A 27,620-nucleotide genomic window follows, 5' to 3' on the forward strand; every position below is an offset into this window, starting at 1 on the left:
AGCAATGATCTCGCTTACCCTGAACCGCTCAACTGACGTGCATGCGATGCATCAACGATGCTTTTGGCGCGCGTTGTGGAAGCGCACGCACGAATAGCAGCAGCCGGAGGAGCAGACCGATCCGCTTGATCTGCTCGGGGATGCTGCGCGGACGCGGCGGCGACGCCATCGCTGCACAGCTCCACTTTCTCAGAGACCCCTCGCCCATTGACAAAGCCACCAAAGAGGGACCAGAGTCAGCACCAGCAAATTCCCAGTACATCGGCACCAGAGTCACCAATATGTAACCTGTTGGTTTCCGGGCTTTGAGGCCTTGATTCTCCACACCACCATACCTCACCCGCGAATCGCGCAGCCATGGCATCTTCGTCGTCGCAAAAGCCATCCGAGGGCATCGGCATGCATCATCAAGATAGTGCCATACATCTCGGCGACGGCTCGACGTCGCCATACCCACAACAACCAGCCCCTGAACACCACCATTTGTCGACGGATTCGGAGCCCTCACCACCCAACAACGACGACGAGGCTGGCTTTTCTTCAGACTCAGCCTTCGACAGCGGAAGTCTCCTTGGCGACGAGACGAATTCGCTCGCGTCATCCATTCTTAACCATCGTATTGAGAATGGACGGCAGTACCACGCGTACCGAGACGGCGCATACTGGGGACCGAACGATGAGCTCGCCAAGGAGATATTGGACTTTGCTCACCACATGTATCTCTTGACGCTTGACCAGAAATTGCATCTTGCGCCTCTACAAAACCCACAGACAATACTAGACTGCGGCACAGGTACTGGCATATGGGCGATTGTAGGGCATACCTCGCTTACAGTATTGCTTCATACTGACAGTCTCAGGACATGGCAGACCAATATCCTTCTGCGATTGTGACCGGTACCGACCTTTCTCCCATACAACCCGAATGGGTTCCACCCAACTGTCACTTTGAAATCGACGATGTCTCGCTCGAGTGGACATTTCCGCCGAACCACTTCGACTTCATACACATTCGCGAACTCTTCGGTTGCATACCAGACTGGGACTTCTTTTTCCAGCAAGCCTACCGACACACCAAACCTGGTGGCTGGATAGAGATCGTCGAGCACTCAGTGTGCCCTATATCCGACGATGACACAATGGGCCCAGATCACTTCTACCATACATGGGGGCAAGTTGTTGTTGAGATGGGCGATCGTTTCGGCAAGACCTTTACCATATGGGAAGAGAGTGCCGAGAGGATCAAACAGGCCGGTTTTGTGGATGTGACGGTCATGGAGTATAAATGGCCTATGAACGGCTGGCCAAAGGATAAGGATCTCAAGAATATCGGACGATGGAACCAGTTGCGGTTGATGGACGGGGTCGAAGGCTTCATGCTGCGATTGTTGACACAGGTCGGAGGTGTGAGTATTAATGACAAGCTTATAGTGGGCATTACTGAACAACTCTAGTGGTCCGTCGCACGAGCACAAGTGCATCTAGCGCAGATGCGCAAGGAGCTGAAGAGCTACCGCGCTCACGCATACTTACCTGGAACCGTTGTCTATGCCCGGAAGCCCCTATGAACACAAGTGCTTCGCATGTTGCGCTAAGGCAACATTGGCAAAGCTTAATCAGACATTTCAAGACGCGGCCTATGCCTGCAATGCAGTCTGCCCACGCATCGATACGAATTAGCCTCACCGCGATGCCGCCACATGCCGTTAGATCGTCCAAGAGCGAATGCACATATACCCGGCTGGGCACTCATCATACACGTGTAAAAGATGGAAACAACGTCTGAAAGAAATTTACCATCCAATATTGGGCCTATGAGGATGTACACACTCCCTCCTACAGGATCACTTCTACTGGACATCGATGTGCCTCGTTTCAGTTGAGCTTCCCACTCTAAACGAGGTGCCCCTATGGCCGCCCATAACGAAGGAACATCAACGGCCGCTTGACTCTAAGAGCTCGGACAATTGAAGGACTGGCACTTGCCGCAGCTTTCCCGCTCAGTGCTGGGGCATAGGCACCCTGTCTTGCATGCCTGGTCACCATTGCAGTTTTGTTGACAGGCGTAGATGGCGGACCGGCAGACTTGGCAATGGTCAATTGGGGGTGACTCGGGGTCATTGGTGTCTGCTGCTTGAGCAGTGGTAGAACAGGTGGTAGTCGAGCACTTGTGACAGCTATCCTGGTCGGTGACGGGACAACTACATGTTGTTTCGCAAGCCTTGTCACCGCGGCAGTTCTGTTGGCACGTGTAGACAGCGGCCCGGCAGACTTGACAATGGTCGATCGGAGGAGACTGTTGGTCGCCCACAGCAATGCTATCTGAATCGGCAATCGCGGAACCAGCAGATGCTGTGTCACGTTCAGTAAGCTCCCACTTGTCGCAGTCTTGAGGAGCCTTGACGCATCCTGTCTTACTGTTAGCATAATTGGAAGCGTCAAAAGCCTTTTGCTGTTCACATACCCTGTTGACGACAGATCGATTCTGGGTTAGAGTGCAAGTAACACGCGCAATAATCTTCGCAATGCAATCCTGGCGCGCACTGCTCGAGGCAAGCTGGCAAGCTGGCGTCACAGCCCAGTGCTACGCATGCGTCGTCACCAGCCTTGCCAATAACGCCGTGTGACTCGGGAGCGCCTTTGTTGTAATCAATGTCCTTGCGGGCGACTAGATCAGCGTTTGCAAAAGCTAGAAGACCAGTAACGAGGATGATGGCGTTGAGCCTCATGGTGACGTTCGGGTATTGGTTGAGGTGGTATGGTTAGAGAAGGAAGGTGGGAGGTATAGTCGTGGAAAGAGTTTTTGGCTTGCGAGGTGAGAGCGCGTTGTTGACGCTACGTCACTGCTCTCGATGAGGAAAGAGTCAGGTGGACTACGCGGGACGTCTAAGCGTGCTGCGTGGGAGTGAAGGTGAATGAGAGATTCACACCAAAAACATACAGCAAGATGATTTGGAGTCCAACGAACTTTCTGAGATAATGGGACACTAAACCTGCTCGCAATGAATAGTTGAAGGTACCGTAACAAAAGAGACCCTTCTTTCGTAGTTATCTTCCAATCCCTCCGATATCTCGCAGCTCGATACTCGGTTCTCTCTTTACCACTATTTCCTTGCGTACCCAGATATCGATATCCTTGTCTCCTTTCACGATCGATGGATCTCGACTCTGTTGACTGGCAATCTTGACATAGCTCGACAAATGGCCTGTACGAACTGCAGATGCATAGCTTGACGTAGTAGCAACACCAGCATGGTTGGCGCTCCAGAGGCCCGAGTCGAGGCTCATCATAAAAGGTTTCAGGAAGGGGATCGTTGTGGTCATGATGCTAGCGACTTGAGCTACTTGTCCGCATACGACGATGCGCCAGATCGAGTGAAGAAGGTCGCTTTGTTGGGGTAGGCTACGGATGTATCCGATCTGAGCAGCGGAGGCGAATACGACACTACGAGACTTCCATGTCAGCGCAAGCTCGGTGGTAAAAGGATGCAACGGGGATGTGGCTTACACTATGCGTGACCAAAAGCCAGTGACGAGTGTCAGGCGTTTCTCCGATGTGATTTGTAAGGGCAACACCATCAATGTAGGCACGATCGCGAGCGCAAGGTCGGTCGCGATACTCATGACAGCATTGTACGTTCGTATGGCGCGCTGGAGTGAGTTAATTCGGGATACGAGCTATACAGAACTACCGGTCTAACTCACGATATCCATACACTTTGGGTTCGTAATATCCCATCGCTGTGGCGATGGACACTGGAAGGCGAAGAGAAAGATAGCACTCAGTCCCCATAGTAGCGTCAGAATGCCCGTTGCGCGCATCATCATCTGGTGTCCAGCGACCGGTGTCACTGATCCAAGAGAGACGAGCAGTGAGCCTTTGGCGGCAACAATGGTAAGCACGCTCAATATCTCGCTGCTGAACAAAGCCTAAAATTGTCAGTGGTGCGATCTAATGACTTCACATTATTCACCTTCCAAGCTCCATCGATCTGATCTGGTGAGAGACCAGCCTGTAGATTCCCGATAGGCTGACCAGCAGGACTAAGAAGCGTAGCTGCCTGTCCTACGGACAGGACCTGTGATGGCGTCTGTCAGTATGAACACTTGTGGCCCTTCTTCTCAAACACTTACCAAAGCGGCTAACAGTACGAAGTCAGCTCGTACAAATCGCCGAGCCATAGCTTTCTTGGTGGCAAACTGCGCTGTAACAGCTAATATCGAGAAGACGAGAAAGAGCCATGCCAGAATCTGAATCAACGGCGCCGCATGGCCTTCGTGGATTGCAGGACGTTTTCCAGCGTCCATAGCTTTGCGCTTGGAGAACATGCTGAAAATGCTGATTCCAGCGGTGGCACTGATGGTCTGCTTGTTGGAGCAGCGCGATATCTGAATATAGTTCAGCACATAGGGGACAACTCCCTGTTGCCGTTATCTCTGTGCCTCATTCTAACATTCCCAAATCACATGGTGCCCACGGATGATGCCAGTGCCATAACATGATCCTGCTCGCATCTCATGTCACTCTTCCATAGAGGCGTTCCTATGTCCACACAACTGGCATCACCCCCACGGATGTAGGCGAATCTTCCGACTTCTTTTGTAAACCTGCATGACTGGGCAACAGGCAGGATGTCGAGTACGTAAGGGGGGTTATCTGTCTGTTCTTAGCATACGGACAAGCTTGCGCGTTCGTGACAAGCATATCATATGCTTGGCACGGTGTCATAGGTCGCTTAAGATGCCTACGCCTCATTCGTGCAGATGTGTCACCTTGGAGCACCAATCAGACGGAAATCAGAGGACACGGACACCTTCACGACTTGCGGTCACGAAGCAAGACGGCAGGCGGCGGCACGAGGCTTCTGGTGAAGAGGATGGGATCTTTGTACGACCATAGCGGCTACTCTGGGCGCAGCCAACACTAGGTACCGCTCGGGACGGTAGCGTCCGCGGTATCTAGGGCCAATTCCACCCGAATCCCGCAGGATGCGTATTGAGTCAAGATCGTCGCATTGAGGTGGGGGTTATATTGTTGAGCTGGAGGGAGTAGGGAAGTCTACGACAGCTCACGCAGTACACTACATGTGTGAACGACTTTTCGGAGTCTTCTCGGTATGCAAGCAAAATTACGAACATAGGTTTCACATCACTTTGTCGATAGGTGGGTTGTGCACAAGAACGGAAGATCTAATCATCATGGAAACTCCGTTATCAAGACACCCTGCGGCTTCTCATGCGGCACAAGTTGCGGCACAGCATGTAACCTGCTCGATTCGTCTAGCGAAACAATCTGGATGAATCTTCGCATAACCGACGTGTGAACGCGAAGCCACTAATCACAGCGACTTTAAGAAGCCGCGATCATATTTTGTTTTCTTCGCATTCATTGCAGTGTTCATTACTATCTCTTGTGGTAGGTTTGTTTCTCAGAATACTTCACCTGAAACCATGGAACTTGGCAATCGGTCGAAGGCTGAAGCAGTCGCTTCTGCCGTCGAGGAAGCTGGCCACGATGGTTACACTCGAGATGACATGGACCTTATGCGATTGGGCAAGAAGCCAGCATTGAAGCGTAACTTCGGCTTCATGCAAATATTGGGCTTTGTAAGTTTTGAGTGCATGGGATGAACAGAGGCATACACTGACTATACATCTTCACCATTACAGTCATGTACTGTGTTGGTAACCTGGGAAGGTATACTCCAAGTTTCCACTCCTAGTCTGCTGAATGGTGGTCCTGCGGGTGTCTTCTGGGGCTACATCCTTATATGGATTGGTTCCATCTCCATCTATACGGTCTTGTCCGAGTTGTCCTCGATGGCACCCACCGCAGGTGGGCAGTACCAGTAAGTGACCCGATCTTATGGACCTTCATAGCTGATGCGTTCTTAGTTGGGTCGCCATGTTGGCCCCACCGTCGTACAGAAGGTTTTCAAGCTACATCACTGGATGGGTAACACTCATCGGCTGGCAGGCCACCACCGCTTCTTCGGCATACCTCGCAGGAACTATTCTGCAAAGCACGATTCTGATGTGCGACTCGTCTTACTCGCCAAAGCCGTACCAAGCAATGCTGCTTGGTTGGGCCGTGCTTGCATTTGCAGTCGTCATTAACACTGTTGGAAGCAAAACCCTCGCACATTTCGAAGGACTGATCTTGATACTGCATTTACTAGGCTTCTTCGCAATCTTGATACCACTTGTGTATCTTGCTCCTCATAGCGATGCCTCAATCTTCACCACATTCGTCAACACCGGAGGTTGGTCGACACAAGCGCTTTCTTTCATGGTTGGACTACCATCATCAGTCTTCGCACTTGTTGGTAAGCGAAGTTCTTCGTAAGACTTGTTAGGCCTTAGTGCTAACCGTTGCAGGTGTCGATTCATGTGTCCACGTAAGTCGTCGTTCAGCTGGTTGCTTGCCAGCGTACTAATTCCTGACAGATGGCCGAAGAAGTCAAGAATGCGTCAAAAGTGGTACCGCGAGCCATCCAGATCAGTGTATTGTTGAATGGTACGCTGGGCCTAGCAATGTTGATCGCGTATCTTTTCTGTCTTGGAGACTTAGATGATGTACTAGAGTCTTCAGCGACGCTTGGGTATCCCTACCTATACGTCTTCTTGAAGGGCACCGGGTCTGCTGCCGGGGCTGCGACCATGGCTATGATCATGTGGACTCTGGGTGTCTGCTGTCTAGTCGGCCTGATGGCCGCCACTTCTCGACAGATGTGGTCATTCGCGAGAGATAATGCCGTGCCATTTTCCGCTCAAGTTACCAAGGTGAATGCCTCTCTTTTGACTATTCTAGTATGGCTATATTAACGCTGACAGCTCAACCCCCGCACACTCATACCCGTTAATACAATCATGATTACGGCCGGGATCTCGGTACTTCTATCCTTCATCGCACTTGGCTCGTTCGTTGCTTTCAGCAACATCGTCAACCTCAGCATCGGTGGGCTCTACGCCTCATACTTCATCGTCTGCGCCTTGCTTCTTTGGCGCCGTCTCAAAGGCATCAGCCCGCACAATCCACAGGCTGCCATGGTGGGACCGGATACACTGCAGTGGGGGCCTTGGAAGGTTCCCGGCGCATTCGGTGTTGCCAATAATCTGTTTGCATGCATGTACCTATTCGTACTGTGGTTCTTCTCTTTCTGGCCAGGTTCTGTGGAGGTCGATGCACAATCGATGAACTTTAGTTCTGTCACGTTTGGGGGGACAGTAATCTTCGCTATCGCCTGGTACTTTTTCAGAGGCAAGAAGACATATGTCGGTCCAATCGTTGAAGTGGGGTTGTAGTTTTGTGGGTGCAGGCTTCCAAGGTTTGCGAAAGCCCAAGATGGACATCTGTTCGTCAGGCGAAAGGTGAACCATGCAGCTGTCGTGCTTCAGCGAGGGTGGTCTTTTCTATTTCCACATGATACATATAGACAGCAATAGAGGACCAAGAAACAAACAATGTCTTACACAGCTTGGGCTTAGTGGGTCAAAGATGCTGGTGAAGACCCCAGTGGCAGGCCATACTCATCATTTCCACGGCTCGCTTAGTTATTTACGTCAATAAGTACTAGCGATCAGACTTTCCATGATTCTCAAAAGTGGCGAACTAGAATGTGGCTATGCGAGGCAGATATACGCTATCGGAATTAGCCCTGGTGTCGGCTTAAAGTACATCCGAGATAGAAGGCGTTGATGAGATCGAGAGAAAGGAAACGGATTATGACTAAATGCCTCATGACTTCTTGTACAAATGTAAAAGCGACGCTAGAGACCTCCCATAGAACCGTTGGTAACCAGAATACCTGACCCGTGAGAGTCGACCCATCCAATCTCAAACGCACAGAAACACCCCAAAAGACGAAACGATAACCGGTGTACAAGAAGCAGAACAACGAAAACAACAGCAATGGAAAGAATAACACTATATGGAGAAAGAGCATGGGCAGAGCACGAAGTGGAAAGAGACGATTGACTAAAAAGAACAAAACATCAAAGACGAAAACAGAGGTATCACGCATCCTTATGAAACAAACTCCGCAATCCAGAACTCCACCTTCTCACGTGTCCATGCCCCCTAGGCGACACGCCCGCATGTTCATCACCAACACTAGTCGTAGGGCGATAGCTCAGCCTGTTGCGCAGACTATGACTGGTCTTGGGACGTTCAGGCGTCGAAGGTGTAGCTCCCTTATCGGGATTGGTAGGAGCAATATATGTGCTGTGCCGTGAGTTGGCGCTCATAGTGGTTCGAGGCGAGAAGAATGTGTTCGAGGTGGTTTGGCGAGTGGGTGTTTGGGGGGATGAAGAGCCAATGCGCGGGGAGGGTGAGGTGCGGGCTTGGTCAGTAATAAGAGGATTAGGAGTCATTGGACGACTCTTCTTTCGGAGAAGGTTCTGGGGTCGTTTGCTGGAGGTTTGTTAGTCATTCATTCTATTGCGTGATCCTTCCATGGGACACTCACGTCTTCGTTTCCTTCTCTAGCCGGTGGAGTTGCGCATCGGTGTCCCTCAGAGTTTTCTTGAGGTTGTGTCGCGACTTCTTCATGCCTTTGAGTTGGACTGCCGCATCATTGCGTTGCATGCGTATCTTCTCGACTTGCATCGCCCACGAGTCAAGATCTTCCTCGTGGGAGACGGTGCTGGCGCTCGTCTGTGGCCTTTCAAGCTGCACGCTAACGTGGCCAATAGAACTCCTCGCATGAGAAGAGATGGGGCTAGAGGGTGCAGTATCGTAAGGGCCGTCCTGGATAGTGATGTGACGTGGCGAGGTAGTCCTGTTGAGCTCGTTCGGCTCCTCCCACTCCTCTAGGACGTCCAAATGTCTGATTTTCTCTTGCAGCGTGGCAACCAGTTTCTCAAACGCCCTCTTATCATCCCGCAAGCTTTGCACCTCTTTCTCCAATGCATTGTATGAAGCCGCATACTCGTCTTGATGATGTCGCATCTCTTCAATCTCAGTCATCTTCCTCTCTAGCTCGGCCTCGAGGCGAACAGCCTTGTCGTGTTTACCGTCTAACTGTCGGTGTTGCTGTTGCTGCTCTTCGAACTTCTTCCTCAAACCATCGTACGCCGAGTTTAGGGATCTTATGCGATTGTCTGAAGATGACCCGAGCTCTCCGATGTACTTCTCCTTCTTCGATAGCTCCTCAACCAGCTTCTCCTTGCCCTTCTTGAGCGCACCCAATTGGCGCGTCTGGTCGCCGACCTGGTGATGGAGATCTGAGTTCTCGTTGATTAGGATTTCAAGTTCGTTATTCCTCTCATCCAGTCTGCGCTTGTATTTCTGCTTCGAACTCTTTGCAGCTTCCAACTTTGATTGTGACTCTTCCATGAGCTCATGGTAACGCCTTTCAGTATCCTCAACGGCAGAGTGAGCATCAGCCATGTCTGCTTCTACACGCTCAAGGAAGGCTTCCAGCTGTGCATTCTTCTCACGCGCGGTATCCAATTCTTCTTCCGCCGAAGTAAGACGAGCGAGCAATTCCTTCTCAGAGGAATCTAACTTGGCGTTCGACTCCCGAAGAGACACAAGCTCCTTGTCGGCTCCGATCAATTTGTTGGCAGCTTCTAGGCTTTCCGACTCAGCAATAGTCAGCTGCATCTGGGCAGCTCTCAGTTCGGACTCAAGCACCCCGTTTCGAAGTGACGCTGTTTGGGACGACTCCTCAAGTTTTACATGAGCCAGTCGAAGGTTCTCTAGCTCTTTGCTGCTAACCGACAACTTGGAAGCCAAGCTGAGTCCTTCCGACTCAGCAATGTCAAGACGCATCTGTGCAGCTTGGAGTTCGGCCTCAAGCTCTGCGTTTCGATGTGACGTTGTTTGAGAAGATTCTTCGAGTCGTGAGTAAGCAGATTTGACATCCTCTAGCTCCTTGTTGGTAGCTGACAGCTTGGAGACTAAGCTAGTGCTGTTTGAGTCAAGTTCATCTATCCGCGAGCGCATGTTTGTTAGATCGTCTTGGAGAGATTCAGCACGCTTTCCGGCGTCGACTACCTTAGCCTCCAACTCAGCTTTTGCCTCTCGAAGAACGCCTAACTCTTCATCTTTCTCTGTAGTAATTGCCGAGTCTTGTGCTTCGAGCTCGTGAAGACGCCGGCGCATATTTGTTAGGTCTTTTTCAAGAGACCCAACATGCTGTTCAGCGCCGTCTGCCTTGCTTTCGAGCTCGGCTCTAGCCTGACGAAGGGCGACTAGCTCTTTGTTCTTTTCCGTGAGCTCAGCGGCGACGGAGGAGTTCTGGTGTTCGAGCTCTTGGAGGCGAGAGCGGGTCGATGAAAGCCCTTCTTTCGTACTTGCGAAGGCAGTCAATGTTTCGCCCAACTTCTTTTCGACGTCATCCTTGAGCTGCCGAAGAACAGATAGCTCTTCGTTTGTCTCTGTAAGCTCAGTAGTGATGGAAGAGTTCTGCGACTCGAGCTCTTGAAGACGGGAGCGAGTGGATGAAAGGCTCTCTTCTGTGCTTGTAGAGACAGTCAATGCTTCGTTCAGTCTCTTCTCAACCTCGTCCTTAAGCTTTCGAAGGCTTTCCAGCTCTTCCTTCGAATCTCCTAGTTTCAACGTGAGTTCAGCGTTGTGTGCATCTGCCTCGTCTCTCTCAAGACGAGCTGTACTGATGTCCTTCTCCAGTTGTGCATTGGCGGTAACGATACTACCAAATTGACTCTTGATGTCTTCGTTGGTCTTTCGAGCAGCATCCAGCTCTTTCTCCAGGTCTGAGTTGGCAGCCTGCGTCTCTTCGAGTCGCTTCTCGGTAACTGCCTTCGCTCTGCACATGGCTTCAAGCTCTTCTTCACTGGATGCTAGTCTTGCCTCCAGCTGTGGAATCTGGGCTTGAACCTCTAGTAGTTGGGAGCGTGCAGATTGTAAGTCTTCGTCAAGCTTTTCGCGCGACGCTTCGTCGGCCAACAATTGATCCCCGAGCTGGCGTTTCGACCTTTGGAGTTCTACTATCTCATTGTGAAGCTTTGACATCTGCAAGCGTACTTCATCACTCTCAGACTCATTCTTAGCCAGTTGATCTTTCACTGACTGGAGCTGAGCTTCGAGATCTGATTTTGAGCTGTGGGCGTTGTGCAAATCCTGCTGCACTTGGTCTCCAGTAGCCTTCACCTCCGCTAGCTGTCCACGAAGGTTTATCAAATCCTTTCCAGAAGTCTCGCCGTCCAGCTGCGCGATTGCTAACGCTTCTTCAGATTTTAGTTTTGCTTCGAGGTTATCTTTGAGCGCAATCTCCAGCTCCGAAATGCGAGCCTTCAGTGAGTCACATTCACTTGTCGTGGCAGATAGTTGTGCACCGAGACGACTCTTAGCCTGAGCGCTTGTGTCCAGGTCGCCCTCGAGTTGAGTGATCCTAGTCTGCAAGCTGTCGCGGTCGCTCTCCGTCCATGTGAGTCTTGACTGTATATGGTCGATTTGACCTTCAAGGTCTGTTTTCGATTGAAGTGCTTGACTGAGCTCATTCTCAACCGCATTTTTGGAGCTCCGCACACTATCCAACTCTTGTCGTAAAGAGGCCTCCAGCTTCTGTGATGATTCGAGAACTGACCGGAGATTGAGCATGGACGATTCCAACTCGCGAAGATGTTCGGCGTTCTTCTGGATCTCGACTGCATGTTGCTCATCAGCTACTTGCTTTGACACTTGTACTTGGTTCAACTCCTGCTCCAGGTGCGACACTCGCTCTTCTGACGTCTGAAGTTTTTGTTGCAACTTCGACTTGACAGACTGTAGGTCAGCAAGCTCGGCATCTCGCATCCGTACATCTTCGCGGAGTCTGAAGAGCAATTGTCGGGCATCTTTGAGATCGGCTTCAAGCGATGCCTTTTCGTCGTGGAGTTTCTCTAACTTGGCCTGGTTACTAGCATTAGACGTCTCCAATGATTGAGTGCGCTTGGAAACTTGTTGCAATTCTTTCGTGATAGCGTCGTAAGAGGCACGCAGATCTCTTAGCTCGGTTTGGAGGTTGGTCTTCGATTCGGTCTCTCGCTTAAGGTTCTCTGACGTGGCACGCAATTCATTATAAATATCGGCCTTCTCGGTTCGCATAGCCTCAAGCTCTGCAGTCAAGCCTTTACTCGCATCGCTCTCAGCCCGCAAATTGGCTCGGACCTGCTCCACTTCCTTCTTTAGAGCCGTCAAGGCGTCTTCAGTGTTCTTGCTCGTGGTTTGCGAATCATGGAGCTGCTCGCGCAGCGTAGAGATAACACCTCCACCGATCTCGATTTTACGTAGGTGCTCAGCCTCGTCCTTTTCGTACTCAGTAATCTTCTGCTCTAGACGTGCAATATGTTCCAGTCCTCGGTCAAGTCGCTTGCTCAGGTCTTGGCGTGCGCTTTCCTTTTCTGCGAGACGGTCTTGCAACGACGATTCGTGGCGATCAGCAATCTCCACCTTATTCTGCAAAGAATGTAGTGTTTCCTCCAGAGTTGTTGTGCGAATCTCAAGTTCCCTAATCTGAGCATTCCGTGTGCCGAGGCGGTCATCCAGATCTACCTTCTCCTTTTGCAGCGCTTCGATCGTGTGCTGCATGTCCCCACCCTTCTGCTCCCAATCTGCAATTTCAGCACATTTAGCCTGCAAATCCTGCTTCAGTTTCTCCTCTGAGCCTACTGTAATGTTCAGTTGCGCCTTGGTCGACTCCAATATTTCTTGTACCGCAGATCTCGAACGCTCCAAGGCAGCAATGCGGGATTGATGACTTTGGATCTCTTGTTCTAGACCTTCTCTTGTCGCTTCTAGAAGCCCAGCATCTTCCTTGCTTGCTGCACATTCACGTTGTAGCTGCTCAATGCGGCTTCGACAAGCAGCAAGAGCTTGGTCGGATTCGCGTTTCGCTCGTATTAAGCGACTGTCAGAAGTACGTATCTCGGAAGGACTCGACAAGCGAGGGGTGAGCTCGAGATCTAGATCGTGCCATGGCGAGGGAGACGCTCGCGTTGGAGTCCTCGGCGCAAGGGTAGGACTGTCAAAGACACTTGATTGCGTCGGCGGAGATGCAGGTGGTGAGATGAACAGACCTCTAGGTTGATGTTGAGATTCAGATTTGGGAGACGAATCTGCACAATTAATCAGCAAAAGACAGTACCTGGATATAGTATACTTACATTGGAGCGTCAGCATAGAGGCCCTCTCCAATGCCTCAAGGATCTCTTTGTTCCGTCCTTCTTCAACTCTCAACGCCCTCTTCAATTCCTCCACTCGCTTCTGTGCATCTTTGCCCTCCAGGTAGTTACTTGTCCTACTCTTGGCCAGGTTCCGCGCTGTAGTTGCAATCTGCTTCTCCTTGACAGATATATTTACGGCCATGCGGAAGGCAAGACGCCGCAAAGAGGAAACAGACCGCTTTGCCTCAGCTCCAGCAACCTGGTGAGCCTTGAGTTCGGCGCGAAGCGTGTTCCGCTGGGATTTTATATAGGATAGATGCGCCCAATTGGATATAACAGTAGGCGCGTCCTCCTCCTTGGGTGGAGCCTCTGTGCTGTCCCTGCCATCGTGTTCAGGTCGCGTGGACTTTGAAGAAGAGGGACCCCAGTGTTCTAGCATGAAGCTGTCGGTCATGGACGATACAGAACGCGACAAGCTGGAGAGTGGGGTAGAAGACGGCCGAGAGCGTGGAGACGATATCGACTTGCTCTCCTTGGGGAAGTCGCCAGCGCACTTTTGCATATCGAGGAAGCTTGCTGGCAGGATGTTCTCCAGGCCAGAATGTATGCGCCCGTTGGCACTTGGACGGTCCTGGTCCTTAGCCTTGGAGCCAGACGCCATGGTGGGCGGTGGGTTATGCGACCATGAGGTGACCAGAACGCGACGTGCGCCAGAGGATGATCAAAACTCTGTATGCAATGTGGCTGGGGGAACTGCTGCAACCGCCGAATTGCGTTGGCGCTGGGCAACTGTGACGGAACGGGCTAAAGGAGAGTTGGGTAGTGGGCCACTGTCACGCGAGATTGCGGGCCTGAGAAAGAAAAACAGGGGTATGATAAGGATGCGAGAGAGAGTGTAGGATTCGGATGCGGCTATAGACTCTATAGACGACGTGTGAAGTTTGGGGTTGGGCTGACACGACGAGACACGCGCCTCAGGCTTCGAGGACGGGATGGGCGACAGCCGTCGCACCAGGGTGAATTATGACGCTGGAGCAGCTCCGGCCGTCAGTGGAGGGCATACCATGGTTCTTGCGATATTTTCCGGTCGCGAGCGTTGGCGCACTTGGGTAGCATGGATCTTCCCAGGCGGCGCCGACGGTGGGTCGATAGTGGGGAGACATGCCCCTCCGGAAGGTGTCTTCCACGGTATCGTCTTCAGTGCAATGGCCATGCTTCTTGCTCACCAACTGCGGATGCGCGCGGGCACGGAACGGGTGACAAGTCGCATGTGAACGCGTGGCTTGACTCGTAGGGCATATGAACAAGCCGTGTCCCAATGGCAGCGATGTCAAGATCGAGAGTGGCTGCTGTCTGCGCTAGGCTGCTTGCGGTGCATGAGGTAATGATGCATCCCCCGCTGCGATCGTCCCAGGATCGTTAAACGAGTCCACGATCTGCTTCATCGCGTCGGCCTATAAGTGCTCCAATATTTGTGAGCACAAAACAACAACTATATTGCTTCTGAATGTCGAAATTGCGAGCGCCGCCTTGCTACTCGATCTTGTGCTTCTGGAAATGACGACGACGTGCATCAATCATGCTATACTTTTTATTGTTTCATCATCTATTTGGTATACTTCTTCTGCAGGTGCTTGCCAATAGTAGTCAACTGGATGTTGCTGGTTCCTTCGTAGATGGCACCGATCTTGCTGTCCCTGAAGTATTTCTCCGCAAGCCCCTCTCTGACGAAGCCCATGCCACCCATCCATTCGATTGCCTGTCCGGATACACGTCCTGCAACCTGCGATGACATGAGCTTAGCCATGGCAGCGTCCATGATGAAGCCCTCGCCAGCTTCCTTCTTGCGCGCAGCATTGTAGACAAGGGCGCGAGCGGCTTGGATCTCTGTCCAGGCCTGGGCGAGCTGATGTTGCATACCCTGGAACTCGCCGACGAGTTGGCCAAACTGCTTGCGGTCGTTCCACACGTAGCTGGGGCTGTTAGTACTTGGTCCGACATGTCTATAGGTAACAAGTGTACTCACCCTGCAGCATTTTCCCAGGCGCCGAGCGCAAGGCCAGTCATTTGCGCTGCGATACCGATGCGGCCCTCGTTCAACAGCGCAATGGCGTACTTGTAGCCCTCAAATTCCTTACCGAGCAGGTTATCCTTGGGGATTTCAACATCGTCAAAGTTGATGACGCAGGTACTGCTGGCTTTGATGCCAAGCTTCTTCTCCTTCTTTGCAATGGAGAAACCCGGTGTGCCCTTCTCTACAATGAAGGCAGTAATGCCCTTGTACTTCTTGCTAGGGTCGAGGTTGGCGAAGACAATGAAGAAGTTGGCTTCGACACTGTTCGTTATCCACATCTTACTACCGCTGATCTTGTATCCATTGTCGGTTCGTGTGGCTTTGGTGGCGAGCGCAAAGGCGTCGGATCCTGACACGGGTTCTGAGAGACAGAAGGAGCCGACTGTATTTGTGGCCAGCTTGGGCAGCCACTCCTTCTTGATCTTCTCGGATCCATATTTGAGAATTGCAGTGTTGACGAGTGTGTTGTGGACATCGCACATGACACTGACACTGGGGTCGACACGCGCCAGCTCCTCGATGGCGATAATGGCCGATGTGAAGTTCATGCCTGAGCCACCGTATTCCTCGGGAATCTCAATACCCATGAGGCCTTGCTCGAAGAGTTGCTCGACTACTGCGGGGTCCATCGACTCGGCTTCGTCCATGTCTCGCGCCTTGGGGAGGATGACATCGTTGGCGAACTTGGAGACGGATTCGCCCATAAGCATTTCCGTCTCGGAGAGGTGGGTTATGGGCGTCGGTGGGACATCTGAGATGTCAATGGCTTCCCGGCGGACGGCAGTCGTGGAGAGGCATCGTAGTCTGGTGAGTCGTCGTGTTAGCATTAATATATTCATTCGCCTTGATGGTGGGTGCATAAACATACTGCGGGGCGGCGCGGGCTGCCGGTCGCAGCGAACGCGATGAGGCAGTAGCAACGCGGGTGAGGGGTCTTAGTGATCGTGAGAAGGATGCCATTTTTGCAGTATTGTGTCAAAGCAGAAAGGACGAGTGTGGCATGTCTTTCACATCAGACACGGCGGACCGCTCACATGCCGAGGCAGCTTAAAGTTAGCCGATGCATGCCGTGTGTCCGGGGTTTGCGGAGAAGCATGCGTCACATGCCAACCAACACTAACACAGAGCTCATTTTCACTAGCACGCCGCAGAGCCGCAATCTTCTTAACCGCGCGACATCAAGTCGTGGTATATTGCAAACTAGGCACTACAGTATAGCCTTGGTCGACGAAAGCAGCGCAAGGGTATATAAAGCATGCATGAAACAAAAAAACAACTGATCGTAACACTGACATAACAAGGGAACAACAGCCTCTATTCAACAAGCTGCCTTCCAGCTGCAAGGAAAAAACCCCATCCTATTAAAGAGATTGTATATCCGCAACTCCAACATCTCCTCTCGCAATGAGCCTTAGACGCGGTTGTTGGACCCCATGGCAAACCTGCCGGCTTGCATCTGAGCCTTGTACTCGCTGAGCTCCGCAGCCTCCTTTTGCTCCTCAGCGAGGAGAGCCTGGTGCTCTCTCTTGCCTTCGCGACGCTTCTTGATGCAGCAGAACAGGAAGACAGCTGCGCCAATTGCTAGAGCTCCGAGGACACCAGCAATGATGCCAATCTTGGCGCCCTTGGAAAGGGTTTCGAATCGGTTCTTGACACCGTGGGGAGACTGGATCTCTTCGAGCACCTCGGATTTTCCCCTAGCCTTTGTTAGTCTCACATCATATTGGCATAGGAGCGCGAAGAAACATACTCGATGACCTTGACCTTCTCCCAGTCACCAGACGAATCCATGTCAGCCCATGAGTACTTCGCAGCGCCGCTTGTGTAGTCTTGCGCGTAGACAGACTGGATCGTCATGGTGTATGGTCCCTTGGTAAAGTCTGTCTTGCCACCAGCCCACTCGACAACACCAGGGTCGTTCTTGTTGGGGTCACCAGCAGCCCATGAACCAAGGCGGACGTTCATAGGCGTTTGCGGGTACCGTGTTCCATCTTTAGCCTCACTGGGGGTGAGTGTCCTGACGAGCTTGTCGTCGACCCACCACTCGATGCGTTCCTTTCTCCAGTCGATAGTGTAGTTGTGGAAGTCGTCCTGTGGGTTGAAGCCTTGGTCGAAGTCTTTTCCGCGATCGTAGGTCGTCGTGTCACCCTTGCCGAAGTAGTTGGTCAAGATCATCTTGTTGTCGCCACGGAACTCCCAGTCGATCTCATCGAGCGCCTCGGACTGCAGGATAGCACTGGAGATGATACCCGTGCCCGTGGCCACCTTCATGACAATCTCGAGGCGACCAAAGAGCATGTAGAACACCGAGTTCGCTGTGGGGGAGTCGCCCGATCGCTCAATGGTGAAGGTTGCACCCTTCTCGACCCAGTCGATCTTGCCCTGGTTAGGCATCTTCCAGACCTTGTCATCGTTCGGGATGCCAGTCTTGTTCCAGTTGAAGGTGACGTTTCCGCCGAGCGCCTCCATGTCTGGACATCCTGTGGTGTTGAGAGGGTAGCCTGTGTCGATGCATCAGTATATCAGTCGCAGGCAATGCGCCACACGTCACATACAGTTGGTATGGGTTTGCGCAGTAGTCGTAGAGATAAGGCCTGCGATAAGTGCAGCCGTGGAAAGGGCGAATGACTTCATCTCGGCGGATTATGTCGCTATGTAAGCACTATGAGTACTGAAAGAGTGTGATTCGCGCGTAGACCAGACGCGCTGTAGGTGGGTGTAGCAAGGAGTGACTGGGATAGTGAGGGTTGAGTAAAGAGTGGATTCTCGCGACGAGAAAAGGAAAACGAGGGGAAAGTCGTTCAAAGGAGCGTCAGGACCGCGTTTTAGAGACTCGGTGGTGAAGAGCAATTGGGTGCAGCCCTGCAAGAAGATTTAAGGAGTCGTCTAGTGCACGAATGCTCCCTGCGGATCGCTATTGGTCGACGGACCTTAAACTACAAACGGCGCTTGTCGATCGCCGAGAATAGCGACTCTCCTGAACGCTTTGTGCCATAGATGACTTGTTTACTATTGTCTTCGATTTCATTTGATCATGCAGTGTTATTCCCGCCTCAACTGCCGTCAATCGCGCTCGATTAACCTCGACGGTCGCAAACGATGCGCCCAACCGCATTTGCGACCTTCCCGTTCGTGTCTGCACACCGCGGGTGGCTTTGCGCCAGGCCGGGAGCCAAGGGAGATTGTGAAACACCAGGCACTCTGCGCTGCGACCCTTTGAGGCGACGGCTTGCTCTGTACGCCACTGGTGCCGCCGAGCATTGAGATACCGCTGCGATAGCGATACGATGTGGAGATGAAATCTTGAACGCTTAATGGATGCGCGCATCCTTTTACCGGCTCCGCAACCATCGTGGCCCACTATCGTCGGATTATGCGCCACTCTTTACGAGCCGAACTGCCGTGTTGCGACCTGAGGGAAGAGGCCGTTTGACCGTGCCAAAAAGAGTCTTTCACCCGTCTGTGCTTTCTCTCAGCCTACCCCGCCGAGCCACAGCGTAAAAGGAACTCGTCTCGGCGTCATTACGCCCTCCTTGGTCCCCGTCTCTCGTATCCAGGACGCATCTGCTGTCGTTCGGCACGAAGAACTTGCCCCATGCGAATGCCGGACCGTCCATGGCAAACTTGCCCTGCATGCGCCAGCGGCCCATGTACACGTTGAGTGACACCAGGACTTTGGCAAGACACGTCCAGTCGAACCCAAAGTATTCTCCTGCCTTTCCATCCGAGACGGTGTACTTATGCCAGATGCCCCAGAGAACAATATACGCGGCCTGGTTCCCTATGTCATCATCATCAACTGTCATACGATGCCATTTCAACAAAGCTCGCATGACTTCGTTGCACGACTCCATGACCTCGTGTGGCGAACGCGAGTGGATCACGGCCAACGTTTCGTATCGACAGCCAGTCTGTAGGAGCTGTATGCAGAGTAGGGCCTTTTCCGTGCGACTATTGAGGTGGAGATATGAAGTCAGCGTATATCTTGTATACATCTCGTACAGTCATGGCTTACCTCATTGAACCAGAGCTCACAATGAACCCCGCATTACCCAGCCATTCCTTGATGGCTCGCAGCTCATGGACCTTCATGTAGTGCAGGTAAGGCAAAACGAAGCGAGTATCCTCGATCGCATGCATCGTCATCTCTGTAATCATGAAGCCGTTGCAGCTGCCTCGTCGCACTTTGTATGGGTTGCGCAGGACAGAGTCCGTGTTGGCCTCTTCCTCTTGAACTCGAACCTTGACTTCGTCTCTGGGCTGTGGGATCTTTTGGGGATTCGTTGCAGGTAGGTGGAGGCTTTCTGAGCATTGCGACGGCGCTCCGTGGGCAAGGAGATGCGGTAACTGCCTCAGCGCTTCAAAAGCATGAGCTCGCCCTGCTCTCTGAACTTCGATCTGCGGAGACCTATCCTCGACCGGAAGAGCACCTGGAATGTGGGTATACAAAGTCAGTATATGTCTCATATCTAGTTCGTATAGGGACATCTCTCACCAGACATAAGGTATGGATTTTCATCGCGGTTGCCTTCGGCAGGTTGCTGTCGCACATCAAGGGCCTCGTAGAGCGCTTGCTTTACCTCCGTCGTATCGCTGCGGGTGTATGCTTCGACTTTTCCATGATCCGTCGATGTGTTCCGTTCATTCTGCGGTCCCGATATCCTACGCAACTTCACACCGGAATCACTGCCGCCGTTTGAACCTCTCAACTTTTCTTCGAGCTTCACCACGCTTCTGTACGACCGCCAAGCATGTCTCATGGCATCTTTAACCAGCGCCTCGGTCTCGTCCCCAAGTTCGCAGTACATGTCAGCATCAAGCTTCTCTAGATTTCGGTGTGCAAGCTTCAACTCGCGCTTGACCTCCGTAACTCGCGCGACATTTGATCGTTCGTGTTCAGTGAGGCTTTGAAACCAATGGATATAGGTGCTGACACCACGTACATAGTCTCGTATGTCATCAAGCCTGTCTGGAATCGTACCGACTGAGGGGTGAGGTGCGTGATGGCTTCGTGTCGCCGTTGTGTGGTCGTCTGGCGGTGGCTCCTCTGCGGTAGGTCCAGGTATGGTCTCTGCAACTGCGACTGTGGATCGGCGAGGACTGAACGGATTATAAAATCGGCCCATGGCAGCTGCACTCGGTGATCATGCGCACGTCGCAGCACGCCTTCATCGTAGCATCTAGGCGGCCACCCTTGAAGTGTTTTTCGCTTCGTGTACCCTTGGGCCCACCCTTCGTCTTCTGGGTCGGAAGGCATCTGGTTGGCTACGCGATCTATCTCGTTCCAACACTGGCAACTCATGCTTGTTGTACTCATCAACGTTAGGTACTAGATTGAAAGATGAGATAGCTCCTTGTTCTCAATGTGCGGTGACATAGTGGTCTCTGTTAGCTGCTTGCGACTTGCCACGTGGATGGTCTATCATAGTTGCTGATCCGGCCAACGCGCTAGTAGTGTTCTGTCGTAAGACTTCCATTATTGTTACTTCCTTCTCGATAACTACACCAATCCTCACATCACAGATATCCAGAGTTATCGAGTTATTCCATCGGTATCGCGGTCGAAAACGGATGCCTTTGATCAAACCTCGAATACAGCACTTCATTGATTCTCCTACTCATGGCATACAACTTCAACTGCGACTTCATCATGACAGCAACTATTCCGACCTCCACTTTGACGCAGCCTACCCATAGGCCTCATGAATTTACAACTGCCAGTCCTTAACTTCCTGTTGAGTCGGCCAATATCTGAATTTGTCCCAACAGCCCTGGATAATTCTAAACCGTTCTAGACTTATAGGGAGACCAGTGAGGTCAGGGGCAGCGCGTTCCACAGAACTTGTTATCCGTTGCCACGCCCATGCATGTCCACTTAGTTGATTAACACTCTCTTCAAACGATCCGAACACCCCAATACAACGGCAGGCGTAACGATCCAAATATGCATGCACAATCTCGTGAAGGATTGTGGACAGACGGTCCATAGCTAATCCATTCAGATGACCGTAGCTCGGTACTTTCTTGTCAACGTTAAAAGCACACATGCTGATCCAAGGCATGTCGGTACCATTGGTGCAGTATAAGCCGATTTCACCTGGCGTGTTTCTCCAATCCTCCCACTGGAAGTCCAGTTCCATCTGAACGTCCGACGGCGTAGTTGGGAAGAAAATCATTGAGAAGGTCTTGATCAGCAGCTTCATCTCATCTTGTGAGACTTGTCTTCCATCTGTCTTTGCTAGCCTCTTCAACAGGGCTTTGTCTGATTTATCCTCAACCAGTGATTTGAACAGATTGTGGGCTTGCCATTGTTCGGAGCTGAAATCATCAAAGCCCAGTTCCATCCTACGCTTGACCTCGTCACAAAGTCGAAAAGCATGGTGACCGGCCGTACGTAAGGATATGCGCGCTCGATATTGTGGCTTGATGATGTTGTTACATGAGTTTGTACATATTCCCTGTTTCTTACTGCCAAATCGTGCCCCAGGATTTCTCTTGTGATGATCTCGAATCATATCAATGAATTCCTCCGGTGTGCTAGGAGCAGGTTCGAGATTCTGTGGATCCACAAGCTTGTACATATGAGGGACTTTTCGGCACATTTTGGTTGTCTATGTTCCTGTTTAGAAAGGCTACCAGAATCACTGGTTGTGGTTTTCTCGCTACTCGCAACACTCTTGCGTGGCTACTCTTTATATTGCTCGGCCATAGAAGTCTTGTATGACATGAAACATTGCAATGCGTTTTAGGCATGTGAAATCAGCCTAGATTCATGAGACAATGCTGCACTCACTGGTTTGGACGAGTTTCGTGCGGGCGCTGTTTCATTAGGTAAATTTGGGACTGCGAATTCCTCCACTTCTGGCTGGGAAAGCCGTTCGCAGCCATGAATACACAAACCTGTCAGTCTCGGTTCCTCAAAATGTCACAAATCATGGTACGATACTTCACAGTACCTGGTGGAGGTAATACAGTAAGTTCGACATAACTGGATCACGTCCAGTAATAGTGAAAACGTGGCCAACAGTACTCGCAGCATTTCGGATCAACGCGGCTTCCTTATGCATCTCATCGCCATCTAAGCTGACAGCTTCTTTTGTCTCTTTCCAGTGGGCTAGATCTACATACCCTCTCAATCATGAATAATGGCCTCAACACGACACAAATTAAGCAAAAGATGAAATCTGTGAACGGCGAACCACTTCACAGACCTTGCGATCCCTTACTATGCTCTCCCATGTTCGTCCAACCAAGCCGCATCTTCTTCGTGGAAAGCTTAGTAAGAACAAGCATAGTAACCGATATAAGGTTAGGTATCCTACTATATGGAGCAAATAACCCCTAGTTCTGGAGATTCAATCCCATGAGCTTTATAGGCAGAGTCACATGCAATCAATCGCCTCTCAGCAGCAGGGGTAGGATGACTGAAGCGAAAGGAAATGACAAAAAATGCTTTGATGATAAGGGACAAAAAAAGCTTACTCTTTACTACCTTATCGGCCACTAAAATCTCCACCATGAGCGTAGATCAGAATGGCGTTGCTTCTCCGAATGACTTCTCAACACCCACTTTGTCCGGCACTGCCGATCTAACAGCTGTAGCTTCAGGCCGGTTGCCTTCAATAGAAGGCCTAATGACGGATCCCCAGAAAGACTTCTTCTACAAAAAGTCATTAAACCATTTGTTCTGCGGCCCATGTACCTGTGACAGTAACAAGTGCTCACAAGACTCTTACTTCAACTATCCATACTCTTGCGCTGCCATCGAACATCGTCGGGACCAGATACCTATTCTGCCAAATGAACAGCCCGAAATCATCGCCGATTCCGTGAATAGGCCATACGAGGCGCTCCATCTTGTCGACAGCGCAACCACATTTTTTAGTAGGCCATACAATCAAATGAATTCCGAGCAGCAAGTAGCTCTAAGAGACATGCGGGAGAATATGGAGGATCTTCTCAAGGAACTCGGCTCTCCTGATGCGAGAGTCACGTTTCCTTTCGGCAAGATGAGAAGACTATGCACGCAATTGTTATCCATCTTCTTTCTCGGAGCGAAAATTAAAATCGAATTTTTCTGGGATTTCGACGTCTGTGAGGAGAGGGGTTGGCTAGGATATACTCAGACAATACTTCGCGATGATCTGGTCTTTGAACGCATCACGATGCATCCCACGCAACAAACAGAAGTCACCTTACGGTCTCTCAACCGAACCAAGTCACTGGCGCTGCAACGTCTCTCTACATTAATGCACGAGCTGATCCATGCTGTGCTTAAGAGCCTATGTTGTCGGATGTGCAAGACTTCGTACAGTAATCTTGTTGACCATGGTCGCGCGTTTCAGAAGATGGCGATGGCTATTGAAGAGATATGTCCACAGCTGCTGGGATTGACGCTGGACCTTGGGAGGATAAATGGCATTTTTATGGATATGACGAATCAGGCAACTGGAAACAACCACCCGAGCATGCATGATTTGGAGGTCTACGGATTTGTGTGATCCTTGTGAGAAAAGATGGGCTTTGGTACAGCTAGCATAGAGGCCTAATATTGTCAGATGTGTTGTTGTTTGGGTCCGATGGATGTAAAATGCGCAGCAGGCGTCGTTGAGCTAAACAACTATCAGGTGTTTCATTCATATCTTGAGCGTTTGGTGCCTTCGACGATCAGCGCGCTTCAAATCTCAGATCGTTGTCCCAGCCCGAACATGTTCGACGAGCACTCTCTGAACTTCAACATCGGGTGGCACAGAATCCGCCTTCTCGCATGTGCCGCAAATGTAAGCTCGACGCCTACATACTGTATGCGCCTTGTCCGCAACGTACGTATATTGCATATCGGATCTGTTAGTCCGTGCTAACTCTGAACCGCCTCTACGAAGTTATAGTAGCTACGAAGCTGTGTGGATAGCGGATGCCTTCTTTACACGGCCTGTAAAGAACATGCTTAATTTAAGAAGGCGGTCATGAAACCATTCCATAAGGAGCGGAACAGGCTGGTCGAGAGGCCCTTGAGATGGACCGGATCAGGGAGTTGGACTTGCGCAGCTCTTATCCAGATGCTGAGCGGCTGGATGCTCTGCTACGGCTCATGATATAAGCATTCATGGGCGAAAGTGTTCGCAATTGTCCGATGCGATTCCATGGTACTTATCGACATGGGTGGTTCTCCCAAAAGGCTGTCAAGACGACTGAGGAAAGTGCTGAGTGACTGCTCGGAACTCCAGTCGATCTAGGCAGGTCGGAAGGTCTTCTGAGTAATGTCAGAGAAGGCAATGTGTAGGCGCAGACGTATGCTCTATGAGCGTTTGGGTTCATGTAGTCGCACATTTCCACATTGTTGTTTTGTCGAAGAGCCGTGCTGCATGTATAGCATCCGACTGTTGTTCCAGATCGGTGGAGGTATGCTGGAAGACTCGAGTCTTTGTGGTCTGGATCGATACGTATGGTTGGGAGACGGGGTTATAGCTATCGCTCGAGGTTCGATTGTGGTAGACTCGGTAGTCTGTTGTTTCCATCTCAAACCCTCCTCTCCTGCCTCTCCAGATACGCCCTCTCGTTCTCGCTCCCCTCAGCAACCCCCCTCAAAGTTGGCATGGCCGTCTCGACATACTGGTTCATAGTCTTCAACACCCTGGTAGGTGTCCGATACGCATTCGGCGGCCTCTTGCTGATATCGCTCAACCCAATATGCGGCACCTTTTTCTCCAAATCAGCCTGTGCCATGCTCCTCATAGGGCTGAACTGTTTCCAATACGGCTGCCGCTCGATGAAATCTTGATGGACCGCGCGCGTACGATCAACAGTGACCTGAAACCATTTTGTCCATTTCTTTTGTTTTGGGGAGACGGGTGGTGGGTCGAAGGGCATTGGTTTGGGTGGCGCTGACGGAGTGGACCGGTGGGTTTCAGCAGAGGTTCGGTTTAGGAGCTGGGAGGGGCGGAGAATTTCGTCGATGCCTGCTTTTTGGGGCATGTGGTCGGTTGACGCATCTTCTTGGTCTTCTTCGCCGGTGTAGTGGGATTGGGTGCTGGTGTTGTCTTCGGTGGCCGTAGATGTTTCGAGGGCGAAGCGAATGGGTGAGGCATCGAGAGCGCTCTGGGCGGAGGATTCGTGGCGGTAGATGGCGAAGGCGACGTTGTCTGCAGGATTCTGGTACTCATACTAAGACTGACATGAGTAATCGCTCAGAAGAAGCAGCCATGGTGTGCGAGGAAGACGTACCCGTAGACTCTGGTAGGTGCTGATTTCTCCAAAACCCTGCAGCACGCGGAATATCTCGCGACTCTCGGATAGGTTGGCAGGACGTGGTACTATGCGCAAGTGGATGGAGCGCAGTGCCAGCGCTCGGCGGGCAGACATGATGGTGGTTGTGGTTGTGTTTGGAGGTGGGACGGATGCGGCACGAATTTACTTGGGATCAGCGACAATCAAGTGGGTCACCAATTTACCAATGCTCAGGTTCACGGAACATGCGTCTCGTGGGAAACAGTGTGCTGGGTCGGGACGATAGTCACAGTAACAAGGTAGGGCGGAAGAGTAGTTTGCATCTTGATCAGATTTGTTATTACAAAGTATACGGGTGTACCAACAGCGCTAAGCCTGTCGCACCCTATAACGCCAGGCTCAACCCGCAGGGAGCTCTTCCAGCAAGATCAAGTGGTATAATGCGCCCGTAGTGACACCCCAAAAACGCCGTCGCTATGCATGTAACCAAAATCCAACTAAAACAAAAATTATGATGACGTCCTCTTGCATACGCCGTTGCCCTTGGACCGCTTTCGCATGCGCACAGGTCTGGTGACGCGAACGCAGCTGTCGCGACGGTCGCCTGCTCTCCATACTGGCATGCCGAAGAGTCCCTCAGCGGCTTGCGCGGGAGCGTCGTAGTCCATGTCGACGCCCTCGTCGTCTTTTGAAGGGACCAGTGGGCATGTAGATGTTGACGATGTGGAGCTTGTCCGCGACGACGGCTCGTTGACGGTGCATTGCTGCTCCTCCTCGATCATCTTGACCAGCTTGGAGAGATCGCGAGCGTGCGATGGGCTGCACTGCATGCGCGAGTTTTGTTGACGTTGCATCCTCAGGACGGAAGCTGCGACGCGCGAGTAGGTTGGTCGCGCCTGCTGTTCTTGCTTGGTGGACGGGGCGCACTCGTCATCGTCGCTCGCTGGAGTGAGGGGGCCAGGAGGATAGCAGCGGGTGTTGGTGTTGGTGTCGATGCGGAGGCTTTGCTGGTTGAGTTGCACGGCGAGGTCGCCCATGGTGCATGGTGGAGTGGGTGGCCGATTTGGCGAGTAATGCGGGTCCATGGCTGGTGACGTGGGCGACACATTCATGGCCGCCCGTTCGGCCTCGTAGAGTGAGTAGTCGGGAGACGACGCCGGGTCGAAGGAGAAGTCGCGAAACATGGCCATTGTGTTGGTTTGGCTGTGAAGACGAGAGTCGCAAATGTGATCCAAACAGTCCCAAATGACGGCGGCGAAGGATGCTATAAGGCGCTGCCCATGGCGTTCCGCGGCTTGGGGGCGCTCGACTAAGGCGAGACTAGGGCGCCGGGGCCAGGTTTACCGTGCTTCTGGTTAGCAGGCACTTGCCGTTGGCGCTGCACTCCTCATTCCTCAACCGCTCCACTCGAGTAGGATTAATATCCCGGCCTAGCTCATCGACTCATCTCCATTCCCTGGCTATACTCCTTTCTTATTGCGTGGCAGAAGTCCATCAGGAAACTATGGCATTTGCTGCAAATTGACGCAAGTCGTCAGGCGCCCCCAAACTGCCGTGTTTTCATCCTCACTCCCGGCTTACATGACGGCAGAAGTCAGGGCTGAGTGAGGGCAGCTGCAAGCGAACACCAAGGGCTGCCTTCTCGAAGCCTCCAAGCACACCTGCACAGCCCAAAAGCCCGCTGCACCTCCCATTCGACACTTGATTCGATGCCACAATCTCGACAAGGGATCGGCAAACATCGACTGGCTGCCGACTTTTCTCCCACAGTTCCACAATTGCGCAGTCTGCTGCGTCTAGTCCTCGATCCAGAAGGACAGGCAGAACGTGCAAAGACGCCGCTTCTTGATAGTGGATCTTGACTTTTCCCGGAAACCCCCAGCGTCGAACTACGTGTCGAGCTATCGTTATTCCCATGCCTTGCGTCGCTAGAGCTGCTCACTATCGCCGCTGGGCGCACTCAACGAACCGATCGGCGTTGTTAGATGGCTTCAGCTGTAGGGAGCACCTGGTAATAACACGTAGTGTACACATGACCCTTAGTACCCCACGCACACTGCTTCGAAGTTTGAACAATGGGTCATCCACACGTTTGGTGAAACCACGTGCCGGGACATGCCACGACTGATCATCGCTCTAGCAACTCGCTACTGCTTTTTGTCTTGTTCTCTCCTATCGCAAGGCTCCTTTTTCTTATTCCCTATATCCA

The 27,620-nt window shown here is 51.8% G+C and overlaps 11 protein-coding genes across 11 annotated transcripts; 2 read left to right on the forward strand and 9 right to left on the reverse strand.

Annotated features, from left to right (window-relative positions):
* Positions 1 to 357: 357 nt before the first annotated feature.
* Positions 358 to 1,568, forward strand: J4E82_003845 (uncharacterized protein; the record flags this gene model as incomplete). The annotated part of the gene is made up of 3 exons (XM_051730128.1): positions 358 to 813; positions 861 to 1,406; positions 1,455 to 1,568. The coding sequence occupies 3 exons, from the start codon at positions 358 to 360 to the stop codon at positions 1,566 to 1,568; spliced, it is 1,116 nt and encodes a 371-aa protein (XP_051590096.1).
* Positions 1,569 to 1,908: 340 nt separating this feature from the next.
* On the reverse strand, positions 1,909 to 2,729 carry J4E82_003846 (uncharacterized protein; the record flags this gene model as incomplete). Its single annotated transcript, XM_051730129.1, has 3 exons — positions 1,909 to 2,409; positions 2,465 to 2,485; positions 2,589 to 2,729. 3 exons carry the CDS (start codon positions 2,727 to 2,729, stop codon positions 1,909 to 1,911), a joined length of 663 nt encoding a protein of 220 aa, XP_051590097.1.
* Positions 2,730 to 3,048: 319 nt separating this feature from the next.
* J4E82_003847 (uncharacterized protein) lies at positions 3,049 to 4,329 on the reverse strand (the record flags this gene model as incomplete). The annotated part of the gene is made up of 5 exons (XM_051730130.1): positions 3,049 to 3,445; positions 3,509 to 3,651; positions 3,706 to 3,930; positions 3,975 to 4,079; positions 4,135 to 4,329. 5 exons carry the CDS (start codon positions 4,327 to 4,329, stop codon positions 3,049 to 3,051), a joined length of 1,065 nt encoding a protein of 354 aa, XP_051590098.1.
* Positions 4,330 to 5,451: 1,122 nt separating this feature from the next.
* On the forward strand, positions 5,452 to 7,305 carry J4E82_003848 (uncharacterized protein; the record flags this gene model as incomplete). Its single annotated transcript, XM_051730131.1, has 6 exons — positions 5,452 to 5,607; positions 5,671 to 5,849; positions 5,896 to 6,326; positions 6,379 to 6,398; positions 6,448 to 6,783; positions 6,835 to 7,305. The coding sequence occupies 6 exons, from the start codon at positions 5,452 to 5,454 to the stop codon at positions 7,303 to 7,305; spliced, it is 1,593 nt and encodes a 530-aa protein (XP_051590099.1).
* Positions 7,306 to 8,016: 711 nt separating this feature from the next.
* On the reverse strand, positions 8,017 to 13,771 carry J4E82_003849 (uncharacterized protein; the record flags this gene model as incomplete). The annotated part of the gene is made up of 3 exons (XM_051730132.1): positions 8,017 to 8,413; positions 8,469 to 13,062; positions 13,111 to 13,771. 3 exons carry the CDS (start codon positions 13,769 to 13,771, stop codon positions 8,017 to 8,019), a joined length of 5,652 nt encoding a protein of 1,883 aa, XP_051590100.1.
* A 945-nt stretch (positions 13,772 to 14,716) lies between these two features.
* Positions 14,717 to 16,144, reverse strand: J4E82_003850 (uncharacterized protein; the record flags this gene model as incomplete). The annotated part of the gene is made up of 3 exons (XM_051730133.1): positions 14,717 to 15,083; positions 15,137 to 15,988; positions 16,053 to 16,144. 3 exons carry the CDS (start codon positions 16,142 to 16,144, stop codon positions 14,717 to 14,719), a joined length of 1,311 nt encoding a protein of 436 aa, XP_051590101.1.
* A 451-nt stretch (positions 16,145 to 16,595) lies between these two features.
* On the reverse strand, positions 16,596 to 17,818 carry J4E82_003851 (uncharacterized protein; the record flags this gene model as incomplete). The annotated part of the gene is made up of 3 exons (XM_051730134.1): positions 16,596 to 16,881; positions 16,935 to 17,685; positions 17,740 to 17,818. The coding sequence occupies 3 exons, from the start codon at positions 17,816 to 17,818 to the stop codon at positions 16,596 to 16,598; spliced, it is 1,116 nt and encodes a 371-aa protein (XP_051590102.1).
* Positions 17,819 to 18,636: 818 nt separating this feature from the next.
* On the reverse strand, positions 18,637 to 20,310 carry J4E82_003852 (uncharacterized protein; the record flags this gene model as incomplete). The annotated part of the gene is made up of 3 exons (XM_051730135.1): positions 18,637 to 19,135; positions 19,200 to 19,614; positions 19,680 to 20,310. 3 exons carry the CDS (start codon positions 20,308 to 20,310, stop codon positions 18,637 to 18,639), a joined length of 1,545 nt encoding a protein of 514 aa, XP_051590103.1.
* A 582-nt stretch (positions 20,311 to 20,892) lies between these two features.
* Positions 20,893 to 21,786, reverse strand: J4E82_003853 (uncharacterized protein; the record flags this gene model as incomplete). The annotated part of the gene is made up of 1 exon (XM_051730136.1): positions 20,893 to 21,786. One exon carries the CDS (start codon positions 21,784 to 21,786, stop codon positions 20,893 to 20,895), a length of 894 nt encoding a protein of 297 aa, XP_051590104.1.
* Positions 21,787 to 24,703: 2,917 nt separating this feature from the next.
* On the reverse strand, positions 24,704 to 25,546 carry J4E82_003854 (uncharacterized protein; the record flags this gene model as incomplete). Its single annotated transcript, XM_051730137.1, has 2 exons — positions 24,704 to 25,348; positions 25,409 to 25,546. The coding sequence occupies 2 exons, from the start codon at positions 25,544 to 25,546 to the stop codon at positions 24,704 to 24,706; spliced, it is 783 nt and encodes a 260-aa protein (XP_051590105.1).
* A 374-nt stretch (positions 25,547 to 25,920) lies between these two features.
* J4E82_003855 (uncharacterized protein) lies at positions 25,921 to 26,601 on the reverse strand (the record flags this gene model as incomplete). The annotated part of the gene is made up of 1 exon (XM_051730138.1): positions 25,921 to 26,601. The coding sequence occupies one exon, from the start codon at positions 26,599 to 26,601 to the stop codon at positions 25,921 to 25,923; it is 681 nt and encodes a 226-aa protein (XP_051590106.1).
* Between the last annotated feature and the right edge of the window lie 1,019 nt (positions 26,602 to 27,620).

The sequence above is a fragment of the Alternaria postmessia genome (assembly GCF_024291825.1).
Source record: "Alternaria postmessia strain BMP 2775 chromosome Unknown scaffold_17, whole genome shotgun sequence".
Taxonomy (NCBI): Eukaryota; Fungi; Ascomycota; class Dothideomycetes; order Pleosporales; family Pleosporaceae; genus Alternaria; species Alternaria postmessia.